At 42.7% G+C, this 15,040-nt stretch overlaps 1 protein-coding gene across 2 annotated transcripts in view; it reads left to right on the plus strand.

Moving 5' to 3' along the window:
* Positions 1-15,040, plus strand: part of LOC8043382 (transport and Golgi organization protein 6 homolog) — a 38,212-nt gene that overhangs the window by 7,087 nt on the left and 16,085 nt on the right. For both annotated transcript variants that reach the window (XM_029971143.3, XM_029971144.4), the window contains 5 exons: positions 5,080-5,203; positions 11,517-11,647; positions 12,187-12,343; positions 12,594-12,667; positions 14,210-14,319. In XM_029971143.3, the coding sequence (XP_029827003.2) occupies positions 5,080-5,203; positions 11,517-11,647; positions 12,187-12,343; positions 12,594-12,667; positions 14,210-14,319 (596 nt within the window). The remainder of the gene's footprint in view (positions 1-5,079; positions 5,204-11,516; positions 11,648-12,186; positions 12,344-12,593; positions 12,668-14,209; positions 14,320-15,040) is intronic.

Genomic DNA, 15,040 nt, shown 5'->3' on the forward strand with positions numbered 1-15,040 from the left:
CTGGGCACCTTAACCCTTTCCTGAGCACAGAGCGTACAACACCCATGATCGATGGGCGTTCGATGGGCGTGGAGGCCCATTTCAAAACTCTTGCACAATCTTGTAGGTAGTTTGAAGACTAAAGTTTTGGTTTCTTTGTTTCTCTTCCTCTTTCTGCGTGGCAGTGATTTTTAGGCGGAGCGTGAAATGGACGGCACATCGTTGTTTGTGACAGCCATGTCCACTTCCACGGGTCCGGCGTGCGCTCGCAAGCATGAAAATTTTCGCAAATTCCCCGTCGATTTTAGACTCGGATAGCAGCACTGGGTCCAATGATAAGATCATATTTAAAAGGGTACTTCAATGAAATTTGAAATATACCTGTCGTGTTCAAAAATAGGTTGAATATGATCCACAATATCCGTAAATGAGAATCGCACGTTTGTATTTTGAGCTTGGTGGCTGTATTTTTCGTTATAAACGGCCCACTCTGGCAAGTGCTCAGGAAACAGCCAGCGGAGAGCACGTGACATCCAACGCAATCGCGACGTAGTTCGTCTCGGGACGAACAAAGCTACGGCGAGGCTGACGTCGAGAGGATGGCCTAGTCGTTCCAGCCACCGAAGCAGCTGCTTTTGTACGAATTTTGAGTGACGGGTTAATCTTCTGTAATCTTATAGGGGGACAATAGCGACTTCTGGAGCACACAAAAGAGATCCTCGGGAAGAGGGGAATTCCTCCTTCCCCTCTTCTCTCGTCGTGGCCAGAGGCGAGACAGTTACCGTCACTAGCTGTCAAGGTTTCTAGACGGGCATTACAAACGAGGCGTTAGCAACATCCACCAAGTGCTCTTTGCTAATCGTTTAATTTGTTTTAAAATTCCTTTTTGTGACTTTTTTAACAAGATATTGGTATGTTCGATGTGATACTGCTCCTTTGAACACATATATACCAAAAAATGAGCGACGAAATTTCGTTGTAGTATCCCTTTAAGTTCTGATGACCTGTGCTTCACCACGTTGGGAAATGACTGGATCCAATGGCATGTCATTCATGAGGGTTAACATGATTTTTGGTAGATCAAAATCTTTTTAAGGGGGGACACTACCCGGAGAAAAAAAGATTCTTCAAAAAACATTGATTTTGAAAGATTACATATTTACATCCATCTACATACAGAGAGTATTCCCAGAAATTTTCACTAGTTTACACTGCATAGTTAATTTTTTATAAATTATTTTCTGTACACCAAAGCTAAAGGAAAGGTAGGGTTTGGAGCACTTTGAACACATTTTTCTCCGTTGAACTTTTTTTGTATAAATTCCATTTTAGTCAATCTATCGTTTGAGAATGAAAATACAGGCAAGGCTCGTTCTTCACTTTTCCTGACTGAAATTTAATAAGGAATGCGCCTATGGAGTTTGTTTGTCACTTTACGGATGTCTTTTATAAAAAATGTTGACATTTTGTCGGAGACACAGAAGACCAAAAAGTTGACCAATTTCGCAGAAGAGAAAATTGATAGAAATCAATGACTTTTTACAAAAAGTTTTCCATAGGCATACCTCCTAGGCATTCTGCTACATATCTAGTGAATAAAAATCTTTAATATTGTGATAGTTTTCTGACGATAGATTAACTAAACAGTGTAGGGGTGCTGCTGGTAGAAGCTGCCCTAATTTCCTTCCCACTTAACCGACAGACCTAAAATTTTGTTATGCACCCTCTAGCATGACCACCAGCCTACCCTGTAAATTTCATTAATTTTAAGCCAAGGGTTCAAAAGTTGACCCTCCCAGGGGTGTCTCCCCTTAAGCTAAAATTCTACTTTTTTTGTGAAATTGGAGAACATTTAGTATATTTAACTTCTTTTTTTTTTTTGCTTTTTTGTGTTAAAGGGGCCCTGCAATCATATTTAAGCGTCTACCTTTTTTTGCGGTTTCCACGTCTCTTAGGGTTCGGGCAAGCCAGCGGGCCCGGAGAGAGTAACTAAATATCAGTGAGTCATATTTTAACCGGACGACGCGGAAACCTCCTCCACCTACGAGGGTGACCCACGTTGCCGAAAGCGTGCAATGTGTGACGTCTTTGGTCCTGGGCTTACTACAGGTCAAAGCCGCTGAAAGCTTTTTTTTTTAGTCGAGATACAAAATATAAGTGTCGCAAACCGTTTCAATTATGTATGAAAGTAGTTTTTGTTCAGTATTTTAGATCAGAAAAGAAACAAATGCAGTTTATAAAGTACGGAAGCAAGAAAAGACCTGTCGACAAACCCGCCACCAAGCGGCGGAAAAAATGGTGCATACTAGAAAGGGCTAGTGGGATGAGGCTCCGACGAACGGCGAGCGTGGAAAGGTCCCGGATGTACGCGGCGGCGCTGCAGTCGTATACCGGCTCGAGGATCCGACCGGTTCTGAGCGTTCCGAAGGCTTTCGCGTGGGCTTGGCTGGCCATTTGGCCATTTGGCAGTATGGCAGCGCGAAGTGGCTCCCATTCTGAACTGATCTTTATCCCGTGTTCGCTGTCGTTTGTGGCCAATGAAGTGTTATGCCGAATTAGTCTTTAATCGCGCAGCAAATGCAAGGCGAGCCGCCCTGGCCGCCCGCTTCATACAGCCTATCCAACACCTGCTTTAGTGGCGCCCTCTCGAGTCATCGACACGGAGTGCGGCAGCCGTGAGCGCTGAATGAGCTCACTACTTCTCCTCTAGTTCACGGCCACTCAAGCCAGGACCTACGATGTCATGAAGGAGGTTATCTTTTGCTTGTTTTTGTAATTCTAATTTGCCTATAACTTTTAAGATAAAGCGAAATTTGAGAAAAGAAAAGTTTCTTTAAGTTACTACGTTCAATGCGCTCAGGCTGAAAATTAAAAACCAGTCAAAAAGTTGTTGCAGAGGGCCCCTTTAATAGATGGCCATATCTGTACCTGGTTTGGACCAAAAGTTGGAAAATAATTCTGTTTGACCAATTAAATATTGCGTTGGATTTTAAATCTCTGCTTTGACATTTGCATCATTCAAACACTTATTTATTTAGCTTCATTTCCATGTAAGCATCATATTGTAAACCTAATTGTTTTCCTCAAGAAAAAAAATTGAGCAAAAAGCAACACAAAACAGGCATTTTCCCCATGGTCAGGGAAGAGCTAAGGCAGTGCCATTATGGCTTTAAAAACAACAAAAATTGGTGTGTATGTTAATGTGAAGGTTTTGTATCAAGAATACTCCAACTAGATGTCTGTGTCATGACCCCTTAAGCAGTCCATAGACGTATCTAGAATAGGACTGGTTGTAGCAGGGGGGCCAGAGGGCCCCTCTTGCTGCACAGAAACATTTTTGTGGCAAATATGACTCTTTGGGTGGCTCTCTTGTTTTTGGGCTTTTCTTGCAAATATGGTATTGGCAGTGTTGAGAAATAAGAGACGAGTAGGAGCGCGCGGACGATTGGGGGGGCACGCGGGGTTTGCGCACCCGCAAAGTCAGTGTTCCATAAACGGCCATCCGAACAGGACACGTCTCGGGTCCCTTCCTCCACATAGAAATTGGTGCCGAAACCCCTCGAGAGGACATGGACCGCCTACGCAGGACCCGCGGCGTTGTCCGCTCCGCCGTCACCAGGACAATATCCCAGCTGGACGTTCTTATCCAGAACCCGAACACAACAGAGCTTGACTTGCGGCTCCCGCTCGACTACCTCATCCAGAAGCAGACAAGCCTAGATGACCTGGACCGGGATATTCTTACATTGACAACGGACGACGACTTGGAGAACGAAATCGAGGGAGCAGAGGACTACCGCACGGGGATTAGCCACGGCATCACGCGCCTTCGTTACGCCCTGGAAAAACTAAACCAACCCACGATCACCGCCACGCGTGTTGCAAGCACCCCAACCGACACACTGCAGCACAGCGGCAACCCTCCCACAACCGAAACCCTGAGCAGCCTTTCTCCCACCGGAACCGTCCCTACAGCACCCGCTCATGGCAGTCATCGAAGGGTCGCCCTTCCCAAACTCCAGGTACCTACCTTTGCCGGAAACATCAGGGATTGGCAGGGATTTTGGGACCATTTTGATGTCACGATTCACAGAAATCCCGATCTCCCTCCTATCGAGAAATTTAAGTACCTCATGACATACCTCACTCACAACGCAAAGCGGGCTGTCGAAGGCATTCGTCTCTCCGAGCAGAATTATGACCTTGCAGTTCGTACACTTCATGACAGATTTGGAAGACGTGATATCTTGATCGACGAACACATTAACCAGCTACTGAATCTTCCGAAAATAAGCAGTTCAAGAAACGCCACGCAACTACGTCAGCTGTACGACGCCATTCGTTTCCACACAACATCTCTAGAAGGCTTGAATGTTCCTCCCAACAACTACGCGGTGGTTCTTCATCGTGTACTGATGAGAGCTCTTCCCGAAGATCTAGCACTCATGTACCGACAGAAAATAAAGGAAAGTGCGACAACAGGCAGCCCCAACGCGCTCGAATGGCGCCCAGACGATCAAGTCAAGCCTTCAAAAACAAGCCAAACTACGCCAAACAATCCTAGGCCATTTTTGGCGTAGATGGAAGCACGAGTACCTACTGCAGTTGCGGTCGGCTCATGAAAGCCCTCAGACTCCGACCCCAACAATCAAGGTTGGCGACGTCGTGATCGTCAATGACGATGACGCTCCTCCCCTACTGTGGAAACTCGGTCGGATTGCAGCGCTCTTCCCCGGCAGAGATCAAGTTCCACGAGTGTGCAGAATTATTCTTCCAGATGGGCGAGAGATCAACAGGCCTGTCCAGCGGCTCTACCTTCTTGAGGCAGCAGAGACACCAGCTCCGGCCCGGCAGGATGTTGAGAAATAAGAGACGAGTAGGAGCGCGCGGACGATTGGGGGGGCACGCGGGGTTTGCGCACCCGCAAAGTCAGTGTTCCATAAACGGCCATCCGAACAGGACACGTCTCGGGTCCCTTCCTCCACAGGCAGTCCTTCCCAAGGAATGCTTTTCTGGATTGTTCCTACTTTGTTGCATTGCTCGCAATTCCTTGTATGGACATATTTATGTAACGTACATCTGTTTACTATTTCTTTTCAGGGAAGCAATCCTGAGAGGGCTCCAAGGTGGCTAAAAAGTGTGTGCGGCCAGCTACTGACGCAGTGCTTGCTGCGGAAGGAAGGACTTTCTCGGGTCCTGTGCGGTGTCTTTGATGCATGCTCTGGTAGGTACAGTACACATCCGACCGAAATTTTGAGGTCCTTTGCATTTATCTTTTCTTTTCTCTTCAATCGAGTCTTTTTTGCCCTCGGTGTTCGAGGAGTAACAAAGAGTAAAACCTTTGTTCTTCTTTTTCTAGGCGCGCTGTATCTGTCTTGTCATATTTGCAGTATTTAGGAGCTGGCCAAAAGTTCTGACATCAAAATATAGGATCATTTTAGCATCCTCCATGTTATGTCTGCACATGTCCTGAGGCACATGTCCAGAGAAATTAGGTGCTCGTTCGTTCATGTGGAAAGCACTGGTTGAAGAGCTTTGCCACTTGCTTTCCTTTTCTCAACTCTAACAATGAAAATTCTTATTATTATTACGGAACTTTATTTTACATTTTGATACCACAATGGAGGAAATGAGGGAAAAAAAAAAAAAGCTGTAAGAACAGCTTGACGGAGCCCCTTTTCCCTTATAGTTGCATATACAGAAGTCATAACAAAGCAACAGTGTAAAAGAAAACACTGAGAAAACCAACATAACTAGGTAAAATACAAAAATCAAACAGGTCTCATAAATCGATTCATTTGTTTTCGTCCCACATTAGTTCAGTTCGTAATTCCTGAATTGCAATAGAAATAATATCAATGTTATTTTTGATTAGGGTGTTCAATATAGTAGAAAGTGAGTATTTGAGTGATTGCATTGATTGCACTGACACAGTTTCACAGTCCAGTGTTCCACCGACCGAGTTGGGCAGGAAGTTACATCTTCTTTTAGCTCCGCGAGGTTTACTAAGCTATCCCCATATCTGCTATTTTCTAACTTAAAACTGATTGCGGGTCTATACTTGTACATGTTCTAAACAGGAAGTATATTATTTTTTATGAATAGACCCTGGGTGCTCGAGTCGGAAGAAACATTCTCATTGAGGCGCACGGATTATTTTTTCAATAAGAGTATTTTTTTGGAGATTAGTGTGTGGGTGGTTGTGCCCCAAACTAAATGACAATAATTCAGGTGAGAAAAAAATAGTGGGGTGTAAAAGAAGCTTAACATTTCTCAATAGAATAAAACGGTTACGAGAGACTATTCCAATGACCTGTGACAATCTAGTGCGTAAATCATTTAATGATTTTCCCAAGATAAGCACTGATTGAAAATCATACCCAAAATTCTTAAAATTTTTTACAATATCTATATATCCTTTGCATTTAAGACAATGATCTTAGTTGTAGAAACATTTTTGTTTTTAGGCCGAAAGATGATTGCCTTCGTCTTGCTCGCATTGATGTTTAACGCATTCTCTGACGACAATTTTTGCAATGCTGTTAGGGTCACGTTTGTGCAGCTGATAAGCTCGTCACCAGTCTCGTGAGAAAAGAAGAGGCTAGTGTCATCCGCATATATTACGAATTTAGTCAGTGGATTTATGTTTACAATATCATTGATGTAAACATTAAACAGTAGCGGCCCTAAGATGCTTCCTTGTGGTACACCGGATATAATTGCCTTTACGGTGATTTAAATATGATTTATGCAACATATATAATCAAATGCCTTTATAAAATCTACAAAAATGCCAAGGGCCAATTTCTTTCCATCAAAACTTCATAGAATGAATTATTTTTGTTCAAGCAATGCAAGTTCTGTAGATCGATATTTCCGAAAGCCGAATTGAGCATTAATAATTGTTCGGTGTTTATCCAAAAACTGAGATACACGAATATGTATAATTCTTTTAAGCCCTTTGAGAATACTGGAAAGACAGGGATAGGCCTGTAATTGCTTATGTAGTTTTTATCTGCCTTTTTGTACAGCACAGACACTAGCTGCTTGCATGAGTTCCAGAAACACACCAGTTGAAAGAAACAAGTTAAATATATGAGTGAGACGAAGTGATCAAAGGTAAAACACACTTGACTGGTCTAATCTACTTATCATTCGCATCACAACTGTGAGTGTTATTTAATTCCATAAACACTGTAAACTCCTCTGCGTCAGTGACTGGATGTAAAAAAATAGTCACTGTTTCTAAACGGGACATTTTTGCATGCGCTGCCACTATAAGTATGTTGAGGTAAGTTTATGAAGTAGTCATTAAATACATCCAGAACTAACACTAGAGCTTCACACCCAAGATACATAAACAATATCCAGGTCCGCATAAATTGCTTTAAAAATTAAATTTTTTTCACGAACTATATCCGATTGGAATAGCCTTCACCCCAGCATCACTAATTCAGATTCACTTGAAAACTTCCTGCACCGCTGGCCACCTTATTGCAAGCAACTTGCTCATTATGTCGAAATGTATTCATTTATATACAGTCGAACCCGTTTATAACGAACAGCAGGAAATGCTATGATCAGTTCAATATAGGAAGTAATTCAATATAGCAAAAATCATTTACAACGAACTTCCACGTTGCATTCCTGTAAGGCAAGAGCTTCTCTTTCTTTCTCATCTCTTCGCTTTCGCCTTGTAACAACGTGCTAAAAAGTTTTTTTTTTTTTTTGCATGTTTGCAGAGTTTGCTTCTTTTAGCTTATCTCCCCTTCTGAATTTCTTTTGTTTGTGGGCAACGGTTTTCGGATGAAAAGTTTTATATTTCTGTGTGTGTATGCAGAGTGTATTTTTAGCTTTCTCCCATTCTGGATTGCTTCTCTTCGCTCAATTTTGTTTGCAACTTGAGCCTTTGGAATTTTCTTTCTTTCTCTTTTTTTTTTTTTTTTTGGGGGGGGGGGGGGGGAAGGGGAAGGGGAAGGGAGAAGGGACAGGCTAGAAGACGGTTGTTTGCGCGTTTTTGAAAGCCTTCACGGGAGGAAAAAGTTTGATATAGCGAATATGTTGTTCATTAGAAAAAGTACTTTTTACATGCATTTTTATTTAAATTTCCCGTGAGTTCGATATCGATAATAATTTCCTGTACGTGGGTTTGTTCTAAACAGGTTTCACTGTATATATATTTTTGTAACCCTCTCCTACGATGCCCCTATGTTTGGGGTAGTAGTATTGTGAAATAAACTACATCTGCTAAAGATATGCCAGTTAGCTTGACGCCGCCAGAAGAAATGCTTTCTATATCATTGGAGTACTTACCGCGCCTGACAACCGCATTTAAATTTTTCAACATAAGGTCACTGCGGCCTACTGAAGATCTGAAAGATTCATGATGGTAACGCTCCCTGGCCTTTTTCAAGTCCTTTGTTAGTTGATTACGATAATTTCTAAATGTCTTGAGGTCATTGGGATCTCTAGTCTTCGTAAACTTTTTGTAGAGAGCGTTTTTAATATTTATTCTTTCGAGTAAGTCAACCATTACCTAAGGTTTCCAAATCCGCATTTTTAATTTAATTAACTTGTTACTTTAATTACTTTGTGGGGAAAATTGACTCTGTAAAGGCTTCTAAACCGTTCCAAAAATAAACTGTGTGCCTCATTGGGGTCTCCATTTTCGAAAACGTCATCCCAATTTGTGTTAGCTACATTCTGCGCAAACCTCCCCAAACCGTCCGGCGTAATACACTGGACTGACACAAAACACACTGGCCCTTTTTTCTTTGCACAGCTGGTTTTAACACACATGAAAACGGGAAAATGATCCCTAAGGTCATAACTTATTACTTCAGACCTTTCATGGCTCTGCTCGTAATTAGTAATGAACAAGTCAATCAATGTTTCTGAAGTAACATTTACCCTAGTTGGCAAACTGGTTACGTTCCGACAACCATTCATGATTATCAAGTTCTCTTTTTGAAACACTATTATTTAGCATGTTCACTTTAAAATCACCACCACATATAATGTTGGGCTTACTTTAATTTGCAAACTCAAAACGAGCACCTAAACAATCCAAACAGGGAGCCAAAACGCGGCAGGAGGTTGATAAATCACAGAGACAATATTGTGCTTAGTTTGCAGTGACAAGGCTTCATAGGCCTTAATGATTACGCTAAACGTAGGCAATGATTCAAACTCAATGTTTTCCTTAATCAAAATTGACACACCTCCCCCTCGGCCTTCAGTGCATTTGAGAAAAAAAGATTCCATAGCAGTAGCCTAAAAACATCAATATATTCCGTGTACCAGGTTTCGGAAAACATGATCATGTCAGAATCAACAAACTCAGAAATAAAGCACTCAAGATCAACGCTTTTATTTTTAGCTGATAAAATATTAGCATGCAGACAACGAGTCAAGGAAGAAAACTCTTTTCCAATGCATGTTTCAAACTGGGACGGTAATACACATTCTGGGACGGCCATGATGAAAAAATAAACACAACTTAAAGACTAAAGGTGGATTTAGTTCCATCACTTAGTTCAAGTTCATCAAGTCACGTTCACTCCTTACAGTTGTAGCACAGTCACCGGCTTTCCTCCTTACAAATATGTTCCCATTTCGGTGCCACACAAACTGATAATTCTGCTTTCTTACCCACTCCTTAGTGGTCCACAGGAGAGCCTTGTCCTTTCGAGTCATGTTTTCAGGCAGATACTCGCTATCTTCAGGACGTTTTAGGTGACGTCTTTGATCAAGCCAGTGATCGCTAGTTTGTTGTTGTGCCAAGCGCACAGTGATCCCAGGGATTTTATCAGGCCTAAAAGAAAGCCTGTGCTTTGAAACTATCTCAGAGGGGTTAACGCTGGGATGCCTAGCTTAAAGGGATGGTGAACCGAAATTTGGATTTCAATAAAACAATGCTGGGCATGTAGGCGGGACGCCACAATCCCTACAACACTACTAGTAAGGCGATATCTAAAATGGACGGCCGTATTTTTGGAAAAAGAAGTCGAGGTTGAACCAGGCCGACGAGGCGCGTAACCGTCAAGATACCTAGTTTCCTCCTCTCTTCGCTTCGCTTGCTCTAGGCCGCGAGGCGGAGAAGACGCAAGGCCGTTCCCTCTCCTTCTCGGAGAAACATGACGTCAACATTCCTGCCAAATCCGCCTCCGTTTCTTGAAAAATACGGTCATCCGTTCGAGATATCGCAGTATGAGTGATGTTTTGGTGTTTGTAGCATCCCGTTGCGCGCTTTTGCTGCGTGTTTCGGGGAATCCAGATTTCGGTTCAGCATCCCTTTAACAGCTACTTGGTTCACCAGAGACAGCAGGTCTTCGTTTTCAGCCTGTCGGACACCGTGAATTTCTAAATTTTGTTTCCTATTGCACCATTCCAGCTGATTCAAGTCCTGTTTTAACTTCTGCCAGTTGCCCTTCAGTACCAGCATTCTCTATCTTTTCCACGCGTTTCCTCAAACTTTCTGTGTCTTTGTCTTGTTGACGAATATGCTCCAGCAATTCATCGTACTTGTCCGACATGCTTTGAATGGAGACCTCGATGTCGTAGGCAGTTTTTTTTTCATACTCGGTAGGCTGTCAAGTTTCTTATTCATGCACGTCAGCATAGCGACCACGTCAATTTCGGTGTCTTTTTTTGCTTTAAAACTTCAACCGCTTCTCGTTTTTGACGTGCTACGACATGTTTCGTTCCGCCACGACTTCTGGAACTCTTCACCTTTTGATTTGAAAGTCGGTTCCGCGATCCCGGAACGAGTGCCAAAATGATATATGAATTTTCATTCCGTACACATTACATCAGTGACATCGTCTAATAACGGTTCAAGACACTTGAGGCAAATGCCCTCGCCCTGGTTACTCATCTTAACGCACAAGGCGCACTCAACAAAAGTAACTGCAGTATCGGCATCAGCAGCAGCAACTGCGAGAAAGTATAAAACGAACAAAGACACCAACCTGTGGAAATCACGAGCGAGTGACCACGCACTGTTCGTTGCGTGCCACCGCTGCTGCCGAATGCCTGAATCTAACTCGCATCAGCCGTTATGTAGACTGGGTAGGTGTCACCCCCATGCCACGAATGGGAAGGAAATATCTGTCAGTCCTTCAGAATCAACATTTTAATTCTTTTTTTTTCTATCAGCTAGTTATGAACGCCCTCTCCTTGTAAAATATTGCAGCTTGTTTTGGTTATTCCCGACAAAATTTTTGTTTGTAGAGTATATACAAGAATTTTGTATGCAAAGTCGACCAATTCTGCTAAATTTGGTAGGTGATATATGGCACGTCAAATTTAGCGGACGATGGTATGTTTAAGACCATCCATTATTTGCTTCCATGGTTGCCTATGTTTTCATGTGGAGGTTCTTGCTCATAATCCTTTATCTATACAGCAGGTTTCATCAGTTCTGACGACGTAAGTTGGTTGTAGAAGGTTGGAAGGAACTGGTTCAGCATCAGCTTTTTATGAGTGTGCAGGTTTAAAGCGTTCTTTCATTAATTGTGTTTTTTTTTCGTTCGAAGTGGACAGCTCTGGCAACATCGTATCCGAGAAAGACTGGGAAAAATATGACGCATTTGCAACAATTGTCGCAAGGATCCCTGGCAGTGGAAAAATTTCTCCAGAAGGTTACTATGAAAAACTCGCACCACAGGTGAGCCAGGAGTCACCTCTGACCAAATCCTGCCGAGCGGAAATTAATGACCTTTCATAGGCGGAGGCTCCTGATTTTTGCTCCCTTTTTATTTTGGTTATTAGATCCTTTATAATTAATTTGTGTTTACTTTACTAAGGCAAATTTATCTCTTCATGGCTGTTCTAAGTAAGCACACCTCCAGCACACAAAACATTTGAATAAGTTGTGTGAAGCAAACTGGTAAAAGTAAAGCAGAGTGCAGTCTTTTAAAGACTGTTATAAACCAGATTTCCATTTTGTAACTTAAATCTTTAAATCTAATGTGCCTTTTTAATTGGGTGTGTTTTGGAGGTAAGTTGTACCATGACCGATATCTATGTTAGTATGCACTCTGCATGATTTATAGCTTATCTAAAAAATGTTATCCATAAAATTAAAAAAAAAAAAAATTAAGAACTACTGTTGAATAGTTACCCTAGTTGAAATACCTCATTTGGCAGTCGTAGCCTCTTGTCTCTTGGCAGCACCATGTGATGCAAGGTGTTCTTTGTTTCCAGGTGGCAGAGCTTCTCAGTGGCTCCAGCACGGACAAGGTGACATTTCGGGTAGCATGCGGCATTACAGGTGCCATGCTTGAGGCCCGACCGTGCCTCACGTCTCGGCTGCTGCTCAGGAAACTCTTTCAACCGCTCCTCAACTGCATGCTTCAAGATGGTGGGCAGCTTTTGGTTTGGTGCTTCGTTTCTATTCCTTGCTGTTATCTGATAAGGTCGCCCTTTGAAACCCGAGCTTGACAACAATGGGACCAGCACTGCCCTAGCAATAGTTTTGCTGCCTAGCACTTGTTTTCTGTGACTGTAGCCTGCACTGAGTGGTCACGTGAGCACTAGCCTCTTGATAGAGACCCCTTGTATGTATGGAGTTTGACAAAACATAGACGCGACTATATTCAAAATTTTTTCAGGTCCATTGCTCGACCAGACTGAAGTCATTGCCACTGAAAACGAGATTGGGAGCTGCGTGGAGTTGGTTCATAAGGTTGGCTTTTCACACCCTCTGCATCATCTTTAACAGAATCACAGGCCTTGTGTGCCTCTGGTCTGGAAACCTCTCTGTCACAGCTTGCGGAATACCACTAGTGGTGGTGGTAATAATCAAGGGGTTAACGTTTGTCTCTAATGAGGACAAACCAAGCCTATTCCCACACCCCTCTACTTTCTCTTAAGGGCATCTCTGTGGGCGGGTTTAAGCGTCAGCCACACTCATAATAGCTTCTCTAAAGATTGAGCACAAAGCAGTATAGGGCTCGGTCCAGGAGCCTTTAATGAACATCTATTGAAGAAACTTCGTCCCTAAACCCCTGTGTCGGCGAGACTGGATAGGGAGGCTCAGCTTGTCTGCAAAGTCCATAACAAGCAAGAAATAAAGCCTTGCAATGTTTTGACAAAATGCGAAATAATTGATCTTAAATGCACATACTGCTAGCTCAATTTCCCGCATAAAGGGGGAAATTAGTAGTGGTGGAATTCTCTTTATTTCTGTTCTTAAAGGAGCTGTGCAACGATTTTAACGTTTAAAGAATTGCCATCTTCTACTCTTGACATTGTTCATCTTGTCACAAAGGACAGAAAACACACCTCCTTCCTTAAAAATGTTGCGATTCCGCCGCGTAATCGCAAGGCAAGAAATAAAATATTAACCGACCTGCAGCCGCGAGCGGCGGCCATGAGAACCACGCGGCATGACGTCTGTGGGGGTCTTGTAGAAAAATAGCAAGTTGTGCGAATACCTGCTCGATAAAGGGTAACTTTTCTATAAATCATGTCGTTCCAGCATACATATAAATGCGTCCAAAACCTGGTATCATCAACAAAACTTTTATTATACGGAGTCTTAGTGGCGCCACCTATCCGAGGCCAACAAAACCGTCAGCTTTATCTGCTACCGCGAACAGCCGCCAGAAGCCGGGGGGGGGGGGGGGGGGGGGGGGGGGGGGCAGGCAGGCGGGGATGGTTGGACCCAGATGAGATTTTCCTCCTTTCACCATATTGTTCACCCTGCGCCAGCACGTGGTCACGCGGGGGATGAGTTCTCGCTGCTCACTGATGGCTCTAGAGAGAGAGCTTCACTGGAACCTTGTGCGACCCCCATTGACGTCGCAGCGCACGTGACTCGGAAGATGGTGAAAGAGTTGAGAGGTGCCGAAAACCTCAATCTTTGTTCATTTTTAGATTATAAACTACATGCAGGCAAAAGCGGTTTTTTGTTCTTTACTTCAGAAAGTTCGAAACATCAACTCCCAAATTATTTAAGCAAAGCACTGAAATTGTTGCACAGCTCCCTTAAGATGAAAACGAGTACAGGAAGGAAATGGGGATAGTCTGCTCAATGCAGTACTTTGTTTAGAATTGAGGTTTTTCTTCTTGAAAATGTACTGTGCCTAGCCAGTTTGCTTGTGCAGGGATATCATCAGCCTTTTCATCTAACAAAGTAATTTACCCTTTGCTATGGGGAACGAGTGCACACATTTGATCATTTAAATCTAAATATGTTTCTTTATTTCTTCTCATTTCTTCTTAGATTGTTTGCAACATTGACCCTGGCCACATATTACTTGACGCATTGGTTCCCATTTTTCCAATCCTTTTTGAAATTGCCGTTTTTACGGAAAATACCATTTCCTATCTACGGTAAGTTGTGTCATTCCTCATTTGTGAGAAGGTAACGATAGACAACAGCAGTAGTGTGGGCCGACGTGCTGAATAAACCTTCCGAGAAAGTCGCAATGGTAGATTGGTTTGTCATGGTGTAGCTAATTTATGGCAAAGGTAGTGCATATAATTTACAGAAATATTGGATGTGGGCGTATCTGAGCCAAACGTCACTATTTTATTCTCGGGGTGGCCTTTGATGTTGCATGTCTTCATTAGAAGTATTAAAGTGATAAAGCTCATGCAAAATGTTATGAAAAAAAATTTTTCCCTATTAATCTATAGCATTTATGTGCTGTAATATAATGGGTATGATGGCAACTACATAGAGGGCTGTTTTTTTCTCTCCACCAAGTTTAGGATAAAATGTTTAGGATGATGTTTTTTTACAAGAACAGTTTCGTTCATCTTTTGTAAGGCATGCATAAAGATGTATGAAATGCGATGCGAGATATTTTATTGCTTCAGCTTAAAGGGGCACTGACACCCCAAAGGTCGTATTTTTTTATTGTCTAAAACGATGCAAGTTGCAGTCATAGACACGCAAAAAAAAACGCATCGCAAAAAAAAAAAATTTTTCGCGCGCACGCGCGCCTTTTTATTTTTGGTGTTCGATTTTCCCGCCTCTCGCCTCCTCGCTTCTTTTGATCGGTGACGTCAAGAATCATGAAATTTAGAAGCTTTGTAGGCGACATCTCTA

This window comes from Ixodes scapularis, unplaced genomic scaffold (genome assembly GCF_016920785.2).
Source record: "Ixodes scapularis isolate PalLabHiFi unplaced genomic scaffold, ASM1692078v2 PGA_scaffold9__187_contigs__length_104089568, whole genome shotgun sequence".
Lineage (NCBI taxonomy): Eukaryota > Metazoa > Arthropoda > Arachnida > Ixodida > Ixodidae > Ixodes > Ixodes scapularis.